Source organism: Meleagris gallopavo, chromosome 7 (genome assembly GCF_000146605.3).
Source record: "Meleagris gallopavo isolate NT-WF06-2002-E0010 breed Aviagen turkey brand Nicholas breeding stock chromosome 7, Turkey_5.1, whole genome shotgun sequence".
In the NCBI taxonomy this organism is placed as follows: domain Eukaryota; kingdom Metazoa; phylum Chordata; class Aves; order Galliformes; family Phasianidae; genus Meleagris; species Meleagris gallopavo.
In genome coordinates this window covers 24,430,932-24,456,308 of record NC_015017.2, presented here as the reverse complement: position 1 = coordinate 24,456,308, position 25,377 = coordinate 24,430,932, and the positions used below count along the sequence as shown (strand labels likewise).

Genomic DNA, 25,377 nt, shown 5'->3' with positions numbered 1-25,377 from the left:
TGTGCTCTGAGAGTGGCTTTTAAGAAAGCAGCCTATTGCTTGCTCTCCTCGATTTAGAGTCTATTTCTTCTGCTTCCTCCTCTGGCTGATTTTCTACTGCTTTTCAGTAGCAAGTGTCTGCTTATGTACCACCTCTTCTCCTTCTTCTTGATGGATGTGCTTGATGCCCTCCTTAGGCTCTTGTAGCAGTGTCTCTGGTTCCTGGGATGAAAATTACTCTGTGGCACCCTGTTCATAACACGTTGAATGCTTTGAAAAAAATTAGAGATCTATTTTATTCGCTGTTGGTCAGTGACCTCCCTAACTATAGCATCCCAAGGTCCTCTGCTACTTCTTCTTCATTGTGCAGTAAAGGAATGAAAGGGCTGCCAACACTGGAACCAGATCATTTTTCAAGTCTCTTCCATACCAAGCCATTCATTTGCAGTGCAGGACTGCTTCCAATGATACCTAAGGTGCTGTCACTTACTATTTTCATATTCTGATAGAGCTGTCATCTCTGAAGGGTCAGAGAACCTTACAGAAATATCTTCTGGATTGTGATTAGCAACTGTCCCTTGTGTTTCTATATTGTTTCCCCAGGAGATTGTTATTACATAGGCTTAGTTTTCCCATCAGCTGAGCTGTGTTTGCCTTGTGTTTGTTTACATTAGCAAAAGTGAGGTGGATAAACTTGTTTGTGCTTGAAGCAGCTTATTTTCTGTGTTTTATATTCAGTTTAGTATTTTTTGGTTGCTGGATGTATTAATCTTGTGGCACAGGTCCCCCAAAGCCTTTTATTTTGACTGTAGGCAGGTCGGGCCTATTGTGTTAGAGGAGTGGAGCGGTCGACCAAGCTGTCTGCCTCTGAGCTTTCAGAAGGCCTCTTTCACATATTCTGCCCATGCTGATGGCTTTGAAAGATGCCCTCTGAAGGTAACGCCGTGGTGTTTGGAAAGCAACATAGAAGGAGAATTTGCTCTGTCTGCCCACAGTGAATCTTCCACAAAAGACGTATTCATTCTGTCATCTTTTGGACTAATTGGATTTTCTGAGGTTACTGTTCCACGTGTAGGTGAAAGGTGTGGTTGAAATACAGCAAATATAGCTTAACAATAAAGTTACACCGGGATATGAAGGAGAAAAAACTCAATGTGTGAAAAGTTATCCTGCAGAGGGCCAGCAGCACCTCTCACAACTTATTTCTAGGTGTTACACAGAGCATAGGCTTATCTTGAATAACTTTATTGTGATGAAGTTAAGGAAAAATTATGTACTTAGTTTTTGCCAGCATCCCAGAACTGAAATTGCAACTTAGGAAAATGATTCCTGTATTCCAAAACATGATAGCTGCCCCCACAGTCTGAGAGCCGGTGTGTAAATAATGATTTCAATCAGATTTCAATCAGTGAGACCTAAGAATACAGTCCGTGCTCAGTTGGATGTTTTGCATGCATTGTTTGTGTCCATCACACCTGTGGTTTAGATTACTGTTGGGATTTTCCTAAAAGTTTTCTTTATCCTCTCCTGTTTGTTAATAGGGCATCTCTGAGACAGCTGTGGGTTTTGCCATTAAGGTTTTGGGATCAAAATCTTCTTGATTATACTTGTATTTGCATATTATTTAGTCTGTATGGACTTATTAAGTAACTGACTTGAATTTTTCTGTAGTTATTATTTTTCTTGAATGTCTATGGATGGGCTTTTAGAAAACAATTAGAAGCTAAGCAAAGATATTACAGACAAGAGAAGTATGCACTTGGAAGAAGGTTTTTAGGTATGGAAGAAGGTTTTTAGGTAAGTCAAATAAACATTGAAATTACAGCATGGAGTTTTACCTATGCCACTGTAAATTTACCATAGTAAGTGTATTTTCATTGCTGTAGCCTAATGTATTGCTCAATTCTTTTATATTGTGGTCTTTAATGAGACATGAACTCAGTGTTTCCTCCCACGGAGACCCCCTCATTTCTGAATGCATAGTAGGATACGTGGTACTCACTGAATGAGCAGCTGCTCAGTCGTTTGCTTTCTTCTCATTACATAACGTGTTCCCTTACTGTACTCAGCTTAATCTTGCTCGGAAGGCATAATGAATATATTTTGTTGAAAGAGAGGTTAGTGAGCCCCTCATAAATAGTTCCAGCTGCTCTCTTCATACCTGAGCCCTCAGTAGGTCATCGCTCTGCTGTAGAGATAAGGAAGTAGAAGTGCGGGGAGAGGGAAGATTTGCTGAAATGACAGATGTGCCCAAGAGCAGTGGCAGAGCTGAGAAAAGAAGCCTGTCACAGCTCTGTTCCAACATCATGGTTTCTCTTCGGTCATCCCGTTGCACTTGCCTTTTGTTGATGCCAGCTCTGTCTGTGCTCCCCCGTTCCTCTCGTGATTCTCCACCCAAGTGTATTAGTTAGAAATGTGCTGGTTGTGCTTTCTGATCTGGGATTAGGTCCCAGGGCAGGCTGAAGCACTCGCCTGCCTCACTTGCTAAGTAAGTGTTGTGGGCATCCCTTTCCATCTTGTGTATGCCACCTTCTTCCCTCAGGAGCTGTGTTGGCCAGAGGAAGAACACTATAAAGTGATTAGTTCATCCTTGTGACCTGTATTGAACATTGCTTATTCTGACAAGTATTTTCACTGGTCCTCAGGGAAATGATATGGTTGGAAAATTGATGCCTGGGAGAAAGACCAGAACTTATGTGTGGTCTAGATGTCCACTGAGCTCTTTAAGAGCTGTAGAATTGCAGATGATCTCTGGAAGGATCAAGGGTAGGACCCTGTTTTGCAATATAGTGTTGAACTGCTTAAGTGGTCATGACTTTCTTTTCCTGCCTCATGTACACTCATTTCAGCCATTGTAAAAATGGGCCAATGATGTTATAAACTATATATACTGTACTTATATACACTGCCAATATGTGAGACAGGCAAATTATGATGACCCAGGCACTTGTCCCAGACTTTTGTATATATGGATGCAACTTCTTGTATTCTCCCAGGACTTTTTGTGTGTAGGGTTATACAGATTTTTAAAAAACAGTCTGGAAACACCAGAAATACTGTTGTACATACATACATGGAGGCCTTTGCCATTTAAGCCAGTAAGGTAACTGATAGCAACAGCAGGTTATCATCTTCTGTAAAATAACACGAGCATAGTGCCAGTGACAAGAAGGGGGGAGCATGAAGAGATGCCTTGCAGATATTTGCAGGGAGCAGAGCAGTGATGAAACCCAGGAATTTCTCCAGGGAACTTAAGCACTTTATATTAAAAATAAATAAATTAATTAAAAAGCAACATATTTGTCTTTTCTATTTGTTTTCAAGGTGAAATTATATGAGATGGGCTGAGTCTGTTAGCATGTAGATGCTGCAAAGAGAAGGGCCTGCTCCCACTCTGTTTTGAACTGCCTCTGACAGAGTCTTTATGGTAAATCAAGTCAGCGAGTTAGCCTGGCAGAAAATTAATAACTGAAAAAAAAACAACCCAAAACACAACAGTTTATGAACTGTATAAATGTCTGTGTGTATGAGCACAGCATTGGTGCAAAAGATAGGGTCAGAGTGTCACAGTTAGGAGGAAGGAGAAGTGCCCTTTCAGTGACAGCTGGCAGATTGGCTCAGCTATGCCACATAACTGCTGTAAATTTTTTTTTTAATATATATATATGTATTCAATATCTGAAATATTGTTACAAAAATTCAGCTTGAGGCATACTTGTAATATGTAACATTTTACAAAATTTTAATGAGTTTGGCTAAACTGGTAACATCCCTGTGGGTTTTAGAAAGCAACCCTGGCTTTGTTAATATTGAAAGCTTTCTTAGAGGTGTGTTTGCTATTAGACTGTGGTTTTGCTGGTGATGATCTGGTACTGAATTTAGGGTAAGCAAGGTGGCAAGGATTTTCATGCATGGATAATTTTATGCACAATAAGTAGATTTTCTGGGAGTAATCCTGTTGGTTGTAATAGGACTATTCACAGCTCAGTATGAGTGGACGTCTGTGTAGGATCAGGCCCTGTGCTGCTGGCGTGCAGTCAGCACCGTGGGGCATTTAGAAACAAGTGTGCTAAGAGTGACTGTATGGTACGCTCTGGTTTAGAATGTGTTAATTTTCAGATCTGTGAACCTTTTCACAACACGTCATGTTTGATTGCTTTCCTTCTATTCTGCGAGTCGGCACATTTTAATTCATTTTTATCAATGCATGGATGTTAATTTCAAAGTCTTTCTTTTAGCTTTGTCTTATTTTCTGAGTAGGGAGAAGAGATAACATTTAATGTTCTTTATTTAGAGCCATTAATGAGGGTATTATTTTTCACTTTCAGGCTTTGGCTGTACATTCAAAATGGAACTTTTGACATTGTGGAAGCTAGCTGTGTTTCCTTTTATATTAGACTGTATCAATATTTTAATAATGCAGATTAGTATCTTTCCTGATGTGAAAATCCACGACACATTTCGTGATCTGATTGGGTTCACTTGAATTTTGTGGTTTTGCGTACCTGATATTCATTTAAGTTCAGAGGTTAGCATGAATCATTGTAGTGTGGCCATAGAGATGAGCCTTTAGAGACAATAATATGCTCAGGCATTCCCGTATATTGCTTGTTTTTTGAAGTTTCTTTACCTTTTGCATTAGTAGCCTTTCTACAGTTTGTTGCTTAAAGTCGTTCTTCCAAAGGCTGTGGGATATAGATAAAACAGCAAATCTTTAAGTGAACCCAATTAGTATTTCTGGATATTTGCTGATAATTAAATAATGCTTTACTGCTTGCTTAAGCAAAGGAGGGAGAGGGCAGGATAACTGCTCACCACCTTCGGTCAGGGTGGAAAAAACGTGCTGCTCCACATGTTGTGCTCTGGTGGCTGTCGAGTTTTGTCCCTTCCCTTCAGGGTGTCTTTTCAGCTTTAATACATAGCAGCCACTATCCCAAGTAGTTGTTTTTAGATACTAATGTGTCCCTAAGGTTTATTTTAATTTTCAATTCTGAGTTTGAAAGCCCCTCACACTTTTCTCTTGTGATAATTTTGTTAGAATCATAGACTGGCCTGGGTTGAAAAGGACCTCAGCGATCATCTAATTTCAACTCCCCGCTACGCACAGGGTCACCAACCACCAGATCAGGCTGTCCAGAGCCACAGGCAGCTGTTTCTTTCATTGGGAATATTGTGTTTCCCACTCGGCTCTCCAGCTCACTGCACCGTGATCTTTGGAGAAACTGCTGTTGGGGTACTGAAGTGAGCAGCTGTTGAGAAGTGCCGTAGGGCTTGGCTCAGCAGTGGTGTTTGAAGTGAAGCAGCGTGGTTCCCTGGCTGGAGATGCTCTGCAAGCAGCTGCTGAGCACTGTGTGAAAGGAGAAGGGGCTGAGATATCTGATGAGCCCACTTCCACGCAGTCTCTTCCCATCTTTCTTTTCCCCAGATGTGTGCCCACAGATGTCTCTTGTGAAATGCTTTGCACAAAGTAAAGGTTTGGAGAAGCTCTACCAAGCAATACTTTTGTCGATGGCTTTTTTCCCCTCTATGTAGTCAAAGAATATGCCAAAATCATATGATTGTTTGGTGGAGCTTGATAAAGTTCTGGAATTCTGTAGAAAATATCTCTGCAATAAGGATAACAGTGCTTTATGCCAAGAAAAATACTTGTGGATGTTCGTGTATGGTTTGTGTTATTTTAACTTCAGTCACGATAATCTCAAAATAAGTTGATCTTTATCTCACAGATGCATCTTGCACTTAAAATATTTATTTAATCTTTACAGGCTTAGTAAAGTGAGCTCGTTTGAATGCTTTTAACTTACATTTTCTTTATCATGCTGTCATTCTTCCAAGAACACATTTCTCCTCCTCTTCTTCGGTATAAGTGAAAGGATTCTTTTTGTGTGAGCCAAAAGGTGCCAGCTGACAAATTACTCTTGTTTTACTGAGATGGCTGCAATTGGGATACTTCTCATTTGGATTAATAGCTTATTTTTATTTGCATTTCATTTTAAATCAGTACCTTGGTTTCATATGGCTTACAGTGTTTTATCGCTTAGAACATGCAGCCTGAGCAGCCTAACAGTATGATTTCTCATTATTTTTCTATGAAAAGCCAGATGTTTGAAAGCCTGATTTAATAAGCAGTACACTCACAGTAGCAGCATCCGATCTGACTCAAGATCATGACTGGAAAACAGCAGAGTGCTTTCATTTGCATGACTACTAAGTCTGCTAGGCAGGGTGAGAAAAAAGTTTCCATACCGTTGCCAATTCAGAGAACTAACAAGTCCAATAAATGCCACCTAATGCTGGACTGTCTTCTGGGCAGCTGTTCCCTCTTGCCGACTCTCCTGTCATTCTGCACGTCATGAGCCTGCCCACCTCTCTTGGTGAAAGTAGCAGCTCTTTTGTATTAAACGCTTGGGTCTCTCTGTTTTCATTTGTCTGCCTACCTTCCTGCCAGGAAATTGCTTTCATCCAGGATTTCCTCAATTCATACCTAATTTCAGAGTAATAGGGTGGAATCCCCCGTATGGAGCAACTGTTTCTTTCAGTACCTGGAGCAGAGGGATAAGGGCCAGCATGTTCTCACACTTGATACTGTTGGGTTTTGTTCTGTTTTTGGATGTTGTTTTTTTAATTTTTTTCTCCTAGAATGCTCTTGGCTATATTTGAGTTCTTGTATTCCAGTACCTGCCCATATAATTCCTCTATAGAATCTGCATTGAGCTTATGCTGCTGTCTTACTGTGGAATGGAAGAAAAGGCATAGCGAACAGTGATCTGTGTAAGACATCCCAAATGTGAATAAACTCGGGTTGAAGGCTGAAATGATTAAATATATGTGCTTGTTTTCCTTGGAGTCTGCCTTCCGTGCTGTGTTTTTAAAGCGCCCTACCTAAGAAACCTTAGCTCCTTTGTGCCATCCTTTATCAAATAATGATTCCATGGGGGACAGATTGTCCAGAACTTCAATTCCTTCTCGCATTTCTTAACACAGGATCCTCCACACTGCTAAGATGATAAATTCACCCTCTTTTCTGCTTTTAGGATCACTAAGGTCTACTGCTGCAGGATCTCTCTTGGAGACCTGCATTCTCGGGGGAAAAAAACAGGTTTTTGTGCTGTGCCAGGTTTTTAGTTGTATTATAGCTGAGAAACTATCGATATGATTTCCCATTTACCTCCCCAGCATACTTCACGGATTGTATCATGTCTCTGGGTGGCTGTGTGGCATACCAGGCATGCATTTTCTCTTGGAGGTGTGAAACCTCATTCTGTGACTATAAAGTAGATTAACTGGGAGTATGCTTGTCACCTACCTGAACTCACTTATGACAGTAAGGAATTGTTGTCTGTATTTGAAGACAGATACTGAGAAAATCAAGAGTAAGATTTCAAAGGCATCAGACGTCCTTGTGTTAAAATTGCAGAAGGAAAATGGACAAATTGAAAGCAAAAGTATTCTTAAAATTTTTTCTCTTCTAGTCCTATTACAAAAAAGCTGCTTCTTTTTAATCTCTAAGATGTTTTTTTTGTTTGTTTGTTTGTGGTGTGGGATTTTTTTTGTTTTTCTTTTTGTGTGTGTGTAAGAAGGGGATTATTAGAATTGTTGATGGCATTGTCATATTTAAATGGGTTTAGCTTGGTGACTGTGCTCTCCTGACTTTCAGCAAAGTAAGGCTGAGTAGAAAGATCTTTAATTGCCTGAAAAGCTGTTTTTTGGACATGTCTTCTAAATACTTGGAACTTGGAGAAGTCAGACCATCCTGATTGTCAGTCTCTTGATGATAGACAGAAATTTAGAACCTCTCATCGTAGGGAATAGAGACAAATGCTATTCCACTTCTGTGTTAGATGACATGAGTTGCTACTAGAAGGTGTTAAAGTGAATTTTTTTTTTTTAAAGAAATTGAGTGAGTGAATTTTACTTTCAGAAGGTTGGAAATTAATGGTTTCTGAAACAAATTATCATCTAGCAGAACTTCCCAGTCTTTTTCAGCTGGTTCTGCCTGTGGCATGCATTCCAACCAAGTACTGCAGGATCTCTCCTGAATGAAGAAAGATTGCTATTTATTGTGAACTCGCTGTAGTTTGGTATAAACACAGCTTTGCAAAGGTTTAGGATGCATTGAGAAGTTTCAGATTTTCCTGATGAAGAAAATGCTTTGGAAAGCGACCACACCAAAGAAAGTGATTTAAATATGTGATGTGTGTTTGTTTGATGCAGTGATTTAGCAAACTGGCGGGCTGTTATCTGGCAGTGGGTATGGGTATGTGGCTTTGCAGGGTGATGGCTTGGGCAGCTTCAGGCAGACTTGATTTCTTTGATTACAAGTTGTTATCTGGAGCTGTATGGAGGGAAGCATAGCCTTGCACTTGAAGTTGGAATGGGAATGGAGCATTTCACCATGATGCAAGCTTAAGGGACAGAATTTGAGGCTGTTGAGCAGTAACATACCAACATCATATTTGTATTCCAAATGCATCAAAATCAAAAGTGCTGCTGCTGTCGCTGCGCTCCCTGAGATGACAGAATAATAGAATGTCCCAGGTTGGATGGGTTGCATGAAGATCATCAAGCTCAGCTCCTGGCTGCACACATGGCTACCCAGAATTTAGAGCCTATATCTGAGAGAGGTGTCAAGATGATCTTTGAACTCAGGCAATTGGGGCCGTGCCAACGACCCTCTGGGGCAGAACCTTACCCCTCCCCTGACACAGCTCCCTGCTGTTCCTTCTGGCCCCGTGGCTGTCACGGACGGCAGAGCTCAGCACTGCCCTCCGCTCCCTGTGAGAGCTGCAGCTGCCCTGAAGCCTTCCTTCAGCTCCTCAGCTCTGGGCTGAGCACATCCAGAGACCTCAGCTGCTCCTCATATGTCTTCCCCTCTAGTCCCTTCACCATATTTTTGGACACCCTTTGGACACTAATAGTTTTATGTCCTTTTTGTTCTGTGGCACCCAAACCTGCAGCCAGTGCTGAGGTGAGGCTGTGCAGGGCAGAGCAGGACACCCCCTTCCCTCACCCAGTAGCAGTGCTGGGCCTGGTGCCCCCCAGGTGTCCATCGTGTGCTTCTGTTGGGCCTGCTCTGTGCTGCTGCTTCCAGCCACAAAAGCCTGCTGCTTTCTAGTAAAAAGCAGTTGGTAAAGCCATGACACTTGTTGCAGTTCTCTATCTCTGTGTATCATGAATCAGTGTAATGGTATTGCTATTCCTGTCTGGAATAAATGTTTCCTGACTAACGTTGCCAGCTTAGTGGTGTGGAAATGAATGTCGTTTTCATAAACAAACTCTACTTCTCTGTAGTTCTCCTGTGGCGTACATGCTGAGACAGAAAGTTGCCTTTTCCTCTCACTTTGGGTTGTGAAGATGTTCCACCTTCTCTAATATGGTCTGGGGTAGTGGTGGTGAAAGAGCACTTAAAGAACAAGGAAATAGGGAGAATGGGACCAACCTGACAGTGGCGTTTCTCAGACAATTATATCAGAATAAAAATGGGGGATGGGGAGAGGGGGGGATCAAAAAAACAAAAACCAGTTTTCTAAGGAATAAGGAGGAGGAATTAGCTCTCATTTAATCTCCCAATTTTGCCAGCAACTTAAAGGCACTTTGTTATAAGCCTTTTGTTCAAAAGTGTTCATTTGTGTCCACATGCATGTGTGTGAAAGGAGAATGTTTAGTGTTGAACTGAAGTGTTCAGTTTTTCACTTCTGTTTGGGTATAGATTTTAGGAGTGGAGTGCATGCGTGCGCGTTGAGTGCTGACTGAGTTCTTATAAAATGTTAAGTAAAAACTTTAAGCAAGAGCACCAATTGTAGATGTTTACTATTAAAACTTTCTTTGTAGGTTATTGCACTTAAGAATGAACATTGAAGACAAGCTGGGAGGATTATTTCTTAAATGTGGTGGCATAGACCAGATGCAGTCATCCAGGGCTATGGTAGGGATGGGTGCAGTATCTGACCAGTCCGGAGTGTCGGGAGAACGGCAAGAGGCAGTGCTTCAAGATCGGACTATGGCGCACCAGGAAATTCTTGCACCAGACGAAGTGTTACAGGAAAGTGAACTTCGACAGCAAGAGATGATTTCACATGATGAACTCATGGTCCATGAGGAGACGGTAAAAAATGATGATGACATGGATACGCAAGATAGACTTCCTCAAGGGCTGCAGTATGCTGTTAACGTCCCTGTAAGCAATTTATTTGTGAAATATTGGAGAATTTACTAGGGAACTTGATCTGGTAGTCTTATCCTACTCTGGCAAGAATCTATTAATTGCTTGTTTGGATTTTGATTATCAAAATATTTATGAATAGATGCTGCTTACGAAAATGTTGTTTGCCTCTGACTGTGGACAGTTTTTTCCAATTAAGTATAATCTTCAAGTATCTGTTTTATAAATATTTTATAATCAGGCTGTTACCATAGAATTAGCGAGTTAAAATGTGCTCTTCTTAATATATTTAATGTTCCATGGTAGCTATAGACCAGAATAAATAGCATTACGAAAAGGTGCATACTGTTTATTCGGTTGGTAGTACTGTTTAGTTTCTTTTGATATAGGAAGCATTTTCTTACATGTTTTCCAAGTATGTGGACGCTTAGCAATTGCATTCACACTGCAGGTTGGACTGTGACACTTCATACATGACCATAAATATGCCCCTCCTCGATATCTAACAGAAGTCGTACCTCATCTTTCCCAGAGCGAATACAGATGACTTCCTTTTGAAAGCAGAGCATCTGTCTGTAAAGCAGCACATCATCACTGTTACCCGTCAGACATAAAGGATAATTGCAAGGACCTTAAAAGTAGATAGCCTTGTATACGAGGAATAATCCTTAGAAAGGTAGCGTTGTTAAAACACTACTCTGTTAGCTGGAGATCAGGCAGTTCAGCTGTTAGAAAAATGTAAGAGTATCTTGCTCTTCATTAAAGTTTACCTTGAGAAATACTTTTTGGAAAACAAACAAACAAAAAACAACACCAAACCCTTCGTTAGCAATATTTTTGTTTTCTTTAAAAATATTTCTGTCTTAAATATGTAATAAACTATTCAGTTTAATTTTGCATTGACAATATGCAGGCTAAAGTAAAATAGGTGTGAAAAGCTGAATGGTTTTACAGATGGAAGTGATTTTAATATAAAGAGTGATCTCAAAATCACCACAGATCAGAAGAAAAAAGACTTTGGGAGATGAATGAAAGGATACATCAAAATGTCACTGTAAAAATTAACTATGCCCTTTTTACTTAGATATTTATTATTCCTTTCACTTAAATTTCTGAAAGAATGAAGCCACAAGATAATTCCCTTTAGAAAAAGATTTTTCTGTTTCAGCAGTTTGTCATCTTCTAAAATTGAAAAATTGCTTTTCTGTAGTGAGAACCTTACCTGAAACTGGCACTTGGTATCTTAACAGATCAGTGTAAAGCAAGAAATTACCTTTACTGATGCATCTGAACAACAGAAACGAGACAAAAAACAAATACGAGAGCCAGTAGATTTGCAGAAAAAGAAGAAAAGAAAACAGCGTTCACCAGCAAAAGTAAGACATTGATTTGGCAAAACCAAGATTAAAAGAACCTGAAGATTTGGTTTACTATGACTAATTTCATTAGCATTTGAAGTAGTTAGGCTGGAAATTGTTTGTTTGCTCAGTAAAGATGCAGGTCTGAAGTTTACTAGAGACCCCAAACAAAACCTGATATAACAGTGTTTTTCTTTGAACTCTTTTTAGCAACGTGAACCCTTGACGTATTTTAACATCTGTCTCTCCAGGGAGTCTTCTCCAAATATTTTTTTAAAATTATGAGTCGGTAGCTTTGTAGACAACCTATAAATCATTACTCTGTATCAGTCTAACAGTAATTGTGCTTTTCTTTGAGCCTGACAATTTCATATGCTTTATGCATAGTGAAAAGTTTTTAAAAAGAAATCTAAAATGGTAGTTTGGAAAACTCTAAAAAGTTGACTAATATACAAAAAAATAATCTACTGGTAGGGAATATTTCTGTGGTCATAATCATCTTCATATATGTATTTATTTATATCAAAAGATTCTTATGATAGCTGCTGGTTTGTTACTTCAAAAATTGTTTTGTAGATCCATTCATGAAGAGGATGTGTCCCCGTATGTCTGAAAACATAGGCTTTCTTCTGAGACTTCAGATAAAAACAATCATTTCACATCATGAGGCAGCAGTGTTAGACCTTCTAGTAACTCTCTAAATCAGTCTTCAGATTTAAAATAGAACCTATGCTGGATGCTCTGAAAGGCAAAAATGAGGTCACACAGAAGCATTAAATAAGCCTATTCTGAAATCAACCTAGGCTGTGTACCCATAGAAGGAAAACTCAACCTAGCACCAAGAAAAGTTCCAAAAATTCCTGCTGGGGACCCTCAAGTCCTCTTCAAAGCACCACCAAATTTGGTGATGTTTGTAGCGTTCTTGTAAAGTTGACAGATTGTTTCAGATTGGGTGTGGAAGCAAGTTCCAAATCCTTTGCATCAAGATGTTTGTCCCTTTGATAGAAAAAGGAGATGTAGGTTGAATACCCTCCAAAGATCACTTCCATGGAAACACTGCAAGGTAGAAGAGGCATGTGTCCCTCCTTCTACAGGCACGTACTTGCATGCTTCCTTTTTATCTTCCAGTCTGTCAGTGTCATTCTTTTGAGATAACAAAAGGTTGAAAAATGATCAGGAGAATTGTTAAACAGGTTTGTGGTTTTGTTTTGTTTTTTTTTCAGTCTCTCTTCCCTTTTTTTTTTTGTTTTTTTTTTAAGCTTGTCAGAGTAGAATGGCAGAAAGAAGCTAAAGGACTGACGTAGATGACAGTCTACTCCAGCTTAAGTTAGCATTCCCAGAGTAATGGGTTGATTTTTCTATCCAAACAGCAGCTGGGACTTTTACAAATGGAAGTCAATGAATATGTGGAAACATTTTAAATTTTATATCAGTGTAGTCATCATATGCATAAAAAGTCAGTTGCTTTTATGAATCCTATCTTCTTGTCCCCCTTCCATGCACACACATGCATGCACATGTACACACATACACATGCACATACAAACATTTACATATTCTTGTTACTTTTATTATGAAAACTGCACTGACAAAGTTAATGTTCCTGATTTAAGAGATGTTCAATGAATGGATGTAGTAGAAAAGCCTAGGGTTAGCATAATTGTGAAATTAAGTGTATTTTCTGCATGATTATTTAAAATATTTCAATATATGTATAGAAATCCTAAGAGGTATTTAAATTTATTTTGATTTAATCAGTCAGCCTTTCATTAGTTGAGCGCTGTTACAGAGCAGAATTTTTCTGTCTGTATCAGAGGCTTACTGGAGCTGTAACATGCCACTCCTCCACACGTATGAATGTGCTTGTCCTTCAGAGTGAATGCACAAGAATTTGTTAGCTGAGACTTTCCCTTTTGCTGAATTTGGACGCAGCAAAACTAAAAATTGTTTTAAGTAGAACCTATAGATTTGCTACTGTTGCAGAGAGATTACTTATTATTTCATTTATTCTGACTCCCTTTCTCATCATTATCATTATCATAAAACCTTAAACGTCATAACTAATCAAAATGCAGATGTCTTTCCCCAGCAGACTTTTATTTTTTAATAACAAGGGACTAAATTCTTTTACTGAAGGTTTCTTAAGTGCTTCTTTATAGTTCTATTTCCAGTTAAGTAAGCCTTTTGGAAACGCAATGTATTTACTGGTTTTCTTAAGCTCTTGCCAGAGATAGTAGAGGGTTTGGGTGTGGGTTTTTTTTTTTTCCTTTTCCTTTTCTTTTTGACAAATTAAGAGAAAACCTGTAATGAACTTTATTGAATGAGATAGATGTGGTGTAAATATTTTTTTCAGTTCATTTTTCCAACCTTAAGTGAAAATAGCTGCTTTGACACCAAAGCAATTGAGTGTGGAAAGCTGAATTTGTCAAAGAGATGTTCTAATGTGTATATTGAGTGAGCCACATTTTACTGAGTGAAAAACTTGGCTGAAGGATAATACTATTGTCTTGGTTGTTCTGCTTTGGGGTTTTGGTTCTTAAAATACAATGTTGTCTCCGAGATCGCTGTTGTTATGCAGATGTAGGTAATTTGTATGTCTATCCTACATAATTTATTTGTCTCTTAGCAAATTGCAATCGTGATTTGAAAAAAAGGATATAAATTTTTTTGCTTTAAAATATGATTATCCATGGTACAGTGCCCAGAGGTGGTTTGGTTACTTTGCATCCTTTCCAACAGACGGGCAAAGTAAACATTAGCATCTAAAATGACTAAGCTGTGAATAGGAAAACTCTAAGCTGATTTTCCATGAGCTGCTTTTGCTTCCGTCCTGTCTTAATGTACAATGAGACACCGGTTGGATTGGACTGCAATTGGAAATGTAAGCTGACAGCCTGTCACGTAGCCTTATAGAAATTAGTATTGTTATACCTGAAAAATCAACATTTTCTGCATCAAAAAAATTAATGTTTTTTATTTTTTGTAGTTAATAAGACAACTTTAGAGGGTAGTGTGAGAACAAATTTTACTCTTTTTAAAATAGATCCTTACAATAAATGAGGATGGATCACTTGGTCTGAAAACCCACAAATCTCATGTTTGTGAGCATTGCAATGCTGCCTTTAGAACCAACTACCATTTACAGAGACATGTCTTCATTCATACAGGTACTGCTTGACTTCAAATTTGTCTTTTCTACTATATAAAGAGTTATTTACTTATGTTAAAATGTTTTCAGCTCTATGCGAATTTCACTTTTAAGACTGTAGCTAACTTGGCATCTAAGCTTAGAGATTCCATGCACCAAAGTGTCAAAAGAATACCAGGGGGAAAAAAAAAAAACAAAACAGCAAATGTTTATTAAACTGAAGACCTAACTGTTTACAAGGTTTCTTTTCTTTCTTTATCAGAAAGTAATGGGTTGACTTGTAGCCTAAGTGCCAAAATTGACCCCTTTGTAAAATGTGTTCCGGCTGCTTATTTGCCTGATGAGGTATCTCTCTGGTTCGGAGAAGTGAAAAAGGTACTTACCATTATAATAGCTTGCCAGTATCCTGAATGCAGTCTTATGCCAGCATCATGATTGATCTTGTTCATGAGGAAATTAAAGCCATTTCAGATCACTCTTTCATGCTAGACTTAATGTGAATCTTAGGATCATGGAAAGCATTCTGGAGTTCACATACATAGTAAGGCTAATGTTTTTTGGTACTCGAGTATTTTTGGAATTCGCTCAGATGCTGGTTTTTTTTAATAGAGATTTTAATATTCCTCAAAATAGTTATCAGAAACAACAGTGTGTAGTTATTAACTTATGGATGTGGAATTATATTGTTCAAGGTGAAAAACCATTTCAGTGCAGTCAGTGCGACATGCGTTTCATACAGAAGTACCTGCTACAGAGGCATGAGAAGATTCATACTGGTGAGTATAGTGCCTTGAGTATCTTTACTGGCGTGCTTAAAAACTGTTTCCCCACTCAGGCAAGGTTTCTTGTAAGAAGTATGCAGCCTAAAACCCTGTTGTAGTTTGGTTTGACTTAACAAATGTTATAAAACTTTAGAAAATAAATTAGCTTTGTGCTTTTGACTTGCTCCTTTCTTCTTTGGCTGTAAAGTGAGTATAAACTCTAATAGGCAATTTTGAAAGTCTATAAGTAGTCCCAGTGATAAATCTTGAGATTTGTGCATTCATAAAAGTTAAGGTTTGGTAAGCAGTTGTATATTTTGTTGTATCAAGTTAATTTGGACAGCGGGGACTTCCAAATCTTCCTTTTGGTAGAATTTTTTTTTTTTTAATTTAAATTTCTTTTGGAATTCAATGGATAAGTGCCAGGACTAAAATGGCCAAAATGCCTAACCCCAAAGATATTAGAGTCAGCTTTACTTTTAGCTTTTTTTTCTTTTTTTGAAAGGTTTAATTCAGAACTGTACTAAAAATAAGAGCCTTAGTTTAAAAATATGCAATGTAGGTCAAACAAGGCCCAAAGTTTTAAGCCAAAGAGAGTTAAAGTTTATACACGTTTATTTTTTTATTATTATTATTTTGTTGCACTGCACAAAACCACATTCTTTAACAGGTTTGGCTTTGTTGGGTTTTTGGCATTTTGGTGCATGGCCTTTGAATCCCTCTTTAAATATTTTGTAATATGGTCCCTTTGGACTAGATGCCAACTTCTCAGCCTCTTTTACAGAAAAGCAGAGCTGGTGAATGTGCACAGTGTTTCTTGGCTGTAGCATTTAAGTGGATATGAAAGCTACTAACACGCAGTGCAGTGTGTGCATGTGTGTGAGTTGAGAGGGAGAGAAGTCTCTGCAAAATGAATTTTCAGAGCAGTGTACAGGGATTTACATGCACAAATGCCCTGTTGTTCATGGGATTTTTGTATCCTAAGTTGCCACGAGTCCAGACTAAGTAGGTTTCCTTCAGCCAGTCAGCCACAGAAGAGTCCTCCATTCTTCTGTCCAGCGTCTTTGTTCTGTTCATAGTCTTTCCTCTGGCTCTGAATTGGTGAACCATGCTGCCTTCACTTTGTGTAGATATTATTCTTGAAAAGAACGCTCATTCATTCTCGTTTGTCTGTCTGTTTGCCTCCCACCCCAAAAGAAAAGACAGAAATTTAAGTGTAGTGTCTTTTTTTCCACATTTTTCAGAAGATTTTTTTTTAATGATGATTATTCCCTGTACGTGGCTTTGAAAATGTGAGTCTGGGCAATGTAGTTAATTAACGCTTGACTGCAAATATTTTATAACTGAATTTGATTATCTTTTGAAATTCAGTTTCTAGCTCCAATGACAGTTGTGCTGCCTTGACCTTAAGCTTTGGAGGGAGGATTGGGCATGGTGGTGGGGCTGTTGGTTTTTTTCTAGCTCTCACATATACCATTTTTTGCTTAGCAGAGGTGAAGCAGCCATTTAACAAATTAACTATATTGTTATCATAATCTTCAGATAACTGTTTTTCTATTTTCCTCAGCATCCTGAGGTATAGTTCGGGAATATTAAAAATGATGGTTGTGTCTGAATGGCTGAATTGTGGGTGTTTTCCTAGATGACAAGTAGTACATGCTTAGGAGAAATCACTAAAGACCCAGCTTCCAGGAGTGTAACTTCTATTTTATTGAGCTAGTTTCCAGTAGGCAATCATCTCACATTTTTAGTGTTGGATGTTGTAGGACTTGTTTAAAAAAAAAAAAAAACTAACAACACTGATTTATTATTTTTTTTCTTTTCAGTAACTGCCCTCCCCCCCTTTCATCACCCCCTCCCTCCCCAGTAAAAGAAAGGGGGAAATAAAAGGGGGTTTCTTTTTCAATTTCATTTAGTTAGTAAATATTTGCCCAGTGCTCTGTTTGAGGGCTTGGCCCAGTCGTAGCACGGCTAATTGTCATTCTGCATACCCATCTGTGTTTTCACTCCTGTGTGACAATATTCACAATGGGGCCATAGCTGTTTGTGTGGTGTTACTGTGTTGTGCAGAGCTGCATAACTGAATCCATCCAGGAAAGCAGAAAAGGGGAATTTTCAGTTAGCTGTTCTGACAGTAAGGCGAATGGTGGGCCTGTGTTTTTGCTTTGGTGGAAGTAAAGGAAAGCTCTCTTTGTATTACTTTTCTCTTTAAGAAAAATGCCTTAAATATTCTTTTGTATATATACTTATTTTTATTGCCATGAATGGTTGGTTTTCAGCACCAGTTCTTGTGCTGTGCTCAAAACATTGATGAAGAACAGATTTTTTTTTTTCAAAAGCCATTTATCAAATTTTCAAGTTTATTATTTTAAGATAATCAGAGATGGTGGTTACACTTAGAAGCCCCATTTGATGTCTCTTACTAGGCCTGAATTTACAGGTGCTCCCGCTAGTTCCAGTGTAATTTGAATTCAGTCAAATGAAACGTTTTGATGGAGGGAGGAAGCAATCAATGAACAGCCTGATTCTGTGTAAATAATTAAATAGTTGCATCTAAAAGCAGACATTACATTAATACAAAATTCACTTCCTAGAAACAATTGGATGAAGAGGAGGACGGCAGTGCTAGAGCCTTGCTGCTAACCTTGCCACTGGTGATGCAGCAAATTGCTGTCTCAGTTAGGAGAAAAGGAACAGTCCTTGGTACATGAATTCTTTCATCTTTTGAGCTTACTGGGCTCATGAAGATATGAAATGTTTGTGTTTTTTTCCCAAATGTCTGCTTTATTTTTGCTTAGAAATATTTCTGTATACCTTATCTACTCTTGCACTCATGTGTCATAATTCTGTAACCCACCCTACTTTCCATTTTAAACACAGAAGATGAGATTGCATTAAAAAAAAGGCAACACTGGGGCTAATCATCCAAATGCCTTATTATTCCATCGTGATGCTTTTTATTGCCTTCTTTTGTATTTTATCATTTGTGTTTTGCCTGTTTAGATTTTAAACTGCCTTGGAAATTTGCTGCTCTAATTGTTAAGAGACTTTATACAGTGTTCAGAGCCACACTTTAACAACAGCTCTAGCACTCAGTTTTAACACATTTCCAATGTAGACACAAAATATAGACTGTTTTTGTAAATAATGCATATAGTTTGATTTTTTTTAAACTTTTTTTCTACATCTGAATCTTTCCCACTCACTTATTTCAGAAATATGTTTTAGATTCTCCCTGTGTTACCAAAGGTTATTATTAATGATCTCCATTTCCAATTTATCTTGTTTTAAAAGTAAAACCAAATTTCAAAAGGCATCTGAAGTTTCAGGCTTCTGCTAGAAAAAGAGTATTATAGAAAGCATATCCTTGTATTCGTTTTTAATCTTTTTCTAATATTATATCTTCCTTATGAAGATTAAAGGAAGAATTAAGTATGGTGTCAGTTCCACAAAGTGTTTCTTGATTTTACTTTCCAGGCTGTTCTGGAATTCAACTGAAAATATTATTTTCTGTGCAGCGTCTCCAAATTTTTGTTCTTAAGGAGGTGTGGCCAGCAGTGCCTTTTGATGTACCCTTAAAGTCTCCAAATTAACTCTCACAATCTGCTTCTTTTCCACACCACAAATTTGGAAACCATGTTGTAGAAGTACAAGGTCTGGCAGACGTTTGCTTCTGCCACCTTGCCATTGGTATGGAAATACTCTGCAAGGAAGCAACTCAAACCCCTTTTTAACCCAATTTAAACCTTGGATAGGAAACGGAGCAGTTAGTCTTTTGCCAGCGAATAGCCAGTTTGAGTAGGTAAATGTTAAGGATTCTGGGACCACTCCCTTCCAGAGATGGATGTGAGGCTGAAGGTAAGTGTGCCACTGAAGGTTTATGAGGCTGAAAGGTAACTCAGCGTAACAGGAGTTGTTCAAAGGGCTAATTTAAAAGAAACATGAGGTGGAATAGTAGAGAAAAATGAAATAAAACATAATTTAAAAAAGGACTTAGTAGCCTTTGGGAATTGAAGAGTTTGTTGTGTAGAACAGTAGAACAGTGAGGCCTCATCTTTTTTGAAAGTGTGGGCAGGGATTTGAATTCGATGCAGAAAGTCTCACCAGGCTCAGTGCACATAAAAACACCATTGGAGTAAGTACACCTAACAGATGAAGAGAAAAGGACAGGAAAAGTGAAGGTGGAGTTTGAAAATAAAAAAGTAGACCAGAGAGGAGAATTTGCTTGTAGATAGTTCCACTGAGGGATACGTGATAGGTGCTGAGAAAAACAAAACTTTATGGTGGTTATTAATAAGCAAGAAATGGTAAAAGCTGCTCTCCAGTTGAATGTGAAAGAAGAGTGAAGATGCTGAGGTTGTGAGCCAGTAGAAAAAGAATGGGTGGTAACTGAGAGATGTTAGGTGGAGAGATAATTTAGTTTAAGAGAGAATAAATTGGAATTATTTCATCCAGGAAAGCGTTTGGTTGAGAAACCACATTGTGAGGTAAGAATTAATAACTGGAAATTGGAGATAAGCTTACAGAGGGATTTAGAAGTTGCTTAGAATTAAGAAGGTTGAAACTGGGGACATTAATGATCTGACATGGAGCAAATGTGTGGGTGATGCAGCTATTTTCCATTCTAGTTTCTATAAAAACTGGCATCTTATTTTAAGGTACAGTTATATCTACCGTATTTCCATCTATAGAAGGATGTGGCTAAATTTCTCTATTCTAAACAGAAAACAATAACAAAGTAAAATTTAAAAAAGTTAATATAATATTACTAATTATTAGTTGTCATGTTATATACTATATATTATGAATCTTTGTTGTATGCAATTTAGTAAAACAATTTTGAAGAATAAAATTACCTCAGAAATAATTGCATATTCCTGGAATCAAGATAGTTATTTCTATTTCACATACAGATAAGGGGAAAGGAAAAAAAAAGAAAGTAGCTAGTATCCTTCAGAACTTCTAAACTGAAAGCTTGAAAATGCATAATTCTCTTCTAGGAGGGATAGGGTAGAGTTAAATGAGTTGGTGAGAGAATTAAGGTGTTTTTATATAATCCTCTGCCTTGAGATTATGTGACAACATTTAGGAAGGTTATCTTTGTTGTTCTTCATTTGTTAGGTTTAAAACAGACGTGCATCTACATTAGAAAGAGAGGGAAGAGAATTTTAAAGGTGTTTGTTTTTTTTTTCTGTAAAGATTTTTATTAAATTTGAAGCCTCAGCTTCAGTCCTGATAGAACTGTGAGCAAGCCCTATGCTGTTCTACAATAGCAACAGACTAAGTCCTCTTCTTTATTACTAATTAAGTAATAAATAGAGAATGTAATATTTGTCCTGGTAATTGTGTGGAAGAACATTGATATTGGTGGTTTTTTTTTAATTAATGTTGCTACATGTTTTTTATCAGGTGAGAAGCCATTTCGTTGCGATGAATGTGGTATGAGGTTTATTCAGAAGTATCACATGGAAAGGCACAAAAGAACTCACAGTGGAGAGAAGCCTTACCAGTGCGAGTATTGTTTGCAGGTAAGATGATGTAGTGAAATCTTTCACACTTGAAAAATAAAAAAACTTGGCAGTTCCCAAGTAGTACACATGGGAATTTCTCCAGCTACTGTAGGCCTGTACATATATAAAATAATGTTTTTTTCAGTTACAGTTAGCTGAATTGGTGCCTAAGTGGAGCAGTCGCAGCTGCCCAAGGTTGACTATTGATATATACTGCTTGTTTAACACTTCTTTGGAAGTTAATAAAATGGAATAGCCTATCATGTAAATTTGTTAGAATTAGTTTCTTAGCGATAATGCATTTATTTATCTCTAATTACAAAAATATATGTTCTGCAGTATTTCTCCAGGACTGATCGTGTGCTGAAACATAAACGTATGTGCCATGAGAACCGTGACAAGAAACCGAACAGAAGTGCCACCAAAGTTGGCTTTTTGCCATCGGAGGAAGATTCTGGTTTCTCTACGCCTATGAAAGACAGCTCCTTGCCAAAGAAGAAAAGGCAGAAAACAGAGAAAACAAAATCTGGAGATAAGGACAGTACGGATAAATCAGAACAGAAGAAGGACAAAAATGACTATTTGCCTTTGTATTCTGCTAGTACGAAAGTAAAAGATGAATATATGGTAGCAGAATATGCTGTCGAGATGCCACACTCTTCTGTCAGTGGGTCGCACTTAGAAGAAGCAAATTCTGGAGAAATACACCCTCCTAAGCTCGTTCTCAAGAAAGTTAACAGTAAGAGGAGTCTTAAACAGCCACTTGAGCAAAGTCAAAGCATTTCACCTTTATCTACGTATGAAGACAGCAAGGTTTCAAAGTATACCTTTGATCTTGTGGATAAACAAAGTTTACTGGACTCTGAAGGTAATGCTGACATTGATCAAGTCGACACATTACAAGAAGGGCCCAGTAAACCTGTACACAGCAGCACTAATTATGATGATGCAATGCAGTTTTTAAAGAAAAAGAGGTATCTACAAGCAGCTAGTAACAACAGTAGAGAATATGCCTTGAATGTAAGTACCATAGCATCTCAGCCTTCTGTAACACAGGCAGCTGTGGCAAGCGTCATTGATGAAACTGCTACAGCTTCAATATTAGACACACAGGCACTGAATGTTGAAATTAAAGGCAGCCATGACAAAAATGTCATTCCAGATGAGGTACTGCAAACTCTGTTAGATCATTATTCACACAAGGCTAACGGACAGCATGAGATCTCCTTCAGTGTGGCTGACACTGAGGTGACCTCCAGTATATCAATCAATTCTTCTGAAGTATCTGAGGTCACCCAATCTGAGACCGTTGGAACAAGCTCTCAAGCTTCCTCATCAGATAAAGCTAGTATGTTACAGGAATACTCAAAGTTTTTACAACAAGCTTTGGACAGAACTAGCCAAAATGATGCCTATTTGAACAACCCAAGCCTTAATTTTGTGACTGATAACCAGACTCTTACAACCCAGCCAGCATTTCCTTCCATAGAGAAGCAGGTCTACACATCTATACCCGTCAACAGCTTTCGCTCGGGAATGAACTCTCCATTAAGAACAACTCCAGACAAGTCTCATTTTGGACTAATGGTTGGTGATTCGCAGCACCCTTTTCCATTTTCAGGTGACGAGGCAAATCATTCTTCCTCCTCCTCTACACAGGACTTCTTGGAACAAGTAACTTCTCAGAAGAAAGCAGAGGCACAGCCTGTTCATCAAGCATATCAAATTAGCTCCTTTGAGCAGCCCTTCAGAGCTCAGTACCATGGGGCAAGAGCTGGAATATCATCTCAATTTAGCACTGCCAATGGACAGGTGAACCTTCGGGGACCAGGGACAAGTGCTGACTTCCCAGAATTTCCCTTGGTGAATGTAAATGATAGCAGAGCTGGGATGACTTCTTCACCTGATGCCACAACAGGCCAGACTTTTGGCTAAGAAATCTTTGTAAATAATACTGGCACTTTAGAACACATTTGTCAAAAGGGGGTTGCTCTGTATAAGATGGAGTTCTGTACAGCTTTTAAGAGCGCTATGTTAAAACAAAAGTAAGCTGATATTAGCAAGACCAATAACTGCTTTTATTTTTTATTTTCTTTTTCCTGGTTAGTAACCAGTAATTGATCTGCCTCACGTCGTTGCCCTTATCAAAGGCAGATTATTATTCACTTGTTTGAATCCAGTAATTATTTTAACTTCTATAAAATTTAAAATAAACAGAATCCCCAGGTAAGACTTTTCCCCCATGATTGCTTCCTTACTGGTTTCCTCGTGTGCTTTGGGAAGACAGTTTATTGTCTGCTACTATTCATATTGTCATTTTCAGGCTTGTCAGTGTAGTCATTGCTCTTCGTCAGGGAACCAACATGTACTAAACACACAGAATAAACTACAAGTATAAAAGTCAAGCAGATATGGCTTTAAAAGATGGCATTTTCTGGAAAAATAATCTCTCTTCCATCTCTCTCAAAAAATAATTTTAGATCATATACCCCTTGTTTCTGCTTTCCATTACCTTGAGTTGTGTTTGGAGGAAAAAATGAATTCTGGTAGACTAACTCTACTATTTAAAAGTCGAATTGATTTAAAATTCTTTAAACAGTTTTTTAAGCAAATACATAACTGCTAATGCATTTACTTCGTTCCTGAAGTAATGTGTATTTCTTTGTACAGCTGAATCTAGATGTAACTTTTTAATGACTTTTTTCATATGCAGATATCAAGATTTTGAAGTTTTAGTTAAAATATTCTGTAGATAACATTCCCAATTACATAATGCTTACACAAACTGTGTATTCCAAGATTTAAAAGCTTAACTGTACCTTACCCTACATACTCATGATTAACATAGAGCACTTAGTCTATTTGATTGATTTGATTTCTCAAAAAAAGAATTTAGATTTTTAGGTTTGATATGGTTGCATCATTTTCATCTCATACAGCTCCAATTACAGCTTCCAGTATACAGTGAGATTGGGTATCCTGAGCTTCTGTCTTAATTCTCTGTCTAGAATTATGACAGTTCGGCTCATTAAATTAATCAAAATATCCCCATAAGCTGAAGAAGTGGGCATTCAAATTTCATGCATCTTCTTAATGTTTGATTAGAGAAGGTCATTACAATTTACCAACCCCAACTGTTGAGTAATGCTAGTGAACAGGATTTCTTTCTCAATACAAATGAGTGATCAGAAGTTTTCATTGCATTTCACAATATAAATAAACTATAAAGTTTATCCCTGTACCACAAATATGGTTTTTTGAATAGTACTTTGTCTTGAAGTATGCAGTATGGTACGATAAGTAGTTCTGTGTGCATTTTTAAGGTGGTAAGATTTGAGTAGCATAACTATTGTGTAGTTTAAGTTAACAATTTACAGATTTTTGAACTGTATGTTCATAATATTGCACCTTCCCTAAAGGGACACTGTCTGGTAGTTTAAGGCAGTTTAAGCCTAATGTAGGCTGATTAACCAGGGAAAAACATGCACACGCAGACACGTGTGTGTGTGTGAATATATATATATATATATATGTATGTATATATATATGTATTGTTTTTTTATAGGATTGCAAACATTCTTTTACAGCACTATTGCTAGCTGGTATTTCTCAGATGAAGCCATCAGGTAGGAGAAAATACTGCATCTCAAGGAGCTATAAAATATATCTTGCTTTTGAAGGGACTTGAGCAGGGCACAAAATAGTCCCCACCTCTTCTGAAAGCAGTAGCAATATTTTTCTTTTTTTCTTTTTGATAGGAAGCTGATTTTACAGTCTTTTTTTTTTTTCCCCCCCTCATGGTATCACTAGTAAAGCACTAACTTCACTTGGTACAATTCAGGGAGAAAGCATGTTTGTAATCCATGGCTTGCTTCCTGCATTGTCAGGAAATACAAATTGCATAAAATTCTCACTAAATATTTTTGTATAGGAAAATCATGTTTTGACTTGTGTGTTTAATATAAGGAAGGTGTTTCTGCATGTTATCACTTGCCAGTAACTTGGTCTGAATACTTGGCCCTGAATTTAAAAAAAAGAATGTGCATCAAGGGAGACGAGTAAATTCCTTGTGGACTATTAATGATACATGTAAAACAAAAATTATTGGAAAGAATATTTTCAATCTGATTCATGTCTCTGTTTTTCTTCCTTTGTGGTCAGTTGGTTGGTTTTTGTTGTTGTTTTTTTTTTTTTGGCTTTCCATTCTGCTTTGCACAGATATAATAAATATGGCCCCCATAGCCTCGAAGCCACCTCCTGTTACACCTGTTTTGTTCTCATCGTTCTATTTCCATGACATCTTAGTTTGTGCTGCCTGCTTAATATGTCGTTGACATCTTTGTTCTAATGTCCTGTTGTTGCAAATAGATGACCATTACTAGTACTGTTTGTTATAAATACAACAAGCAGCAAATGCCAAAAGAAAAAGGAAAAACAAAGAAAAACAAGTGTGCGGGGG

The 25,377-nt window shown here is 37.9% G+C and overlaps 1 protein-coding gene across 2 annotated transcripts in view; it reads left to right on the top strand.

The window, feature by feature from the left end:
• Positions 1–24,706, top strand: part of ZNF148 (zinc finger protein 148) — a 28,637-nt gene extending 3,931 nt beyond the window's left edge. Inside the window, exons 2-7 of one of the 2 annotated variants that reach the window (XM_010713868.3) lie at positions 9,811–10,156; positions 11,392–11,517; positions 14,543–14,666; positions 15,340–15,423; positions 20,818–20,936; positions 21,258–24,706. In XM_010713868.3, the coding sequence (XP_010712170.1) occupies positions 9,811–10,156; positions 11,392–11,517; positions 14,543–14,666; positions 15,340–15,423; positions 20,818–20,936; positions 21,258–22,853 (2,395 nt within the window). In that variant the 3' untranslated portion in view covers positions 22,854–24,706. The remainder of the gene's footprint in view (positions 1–9,810; positions 10,157–11,391; positions 11,518–14,542; positions 14,667–15,339; positions 15,424–20,817; positions 20,937–21,257) is intronic. The other variant, XM_031554227.1, reaches the window with a different exon arrangement.
• The last annotated feature ends 671 nt before the right edge of the window (positions 24,707–25,377 follow it).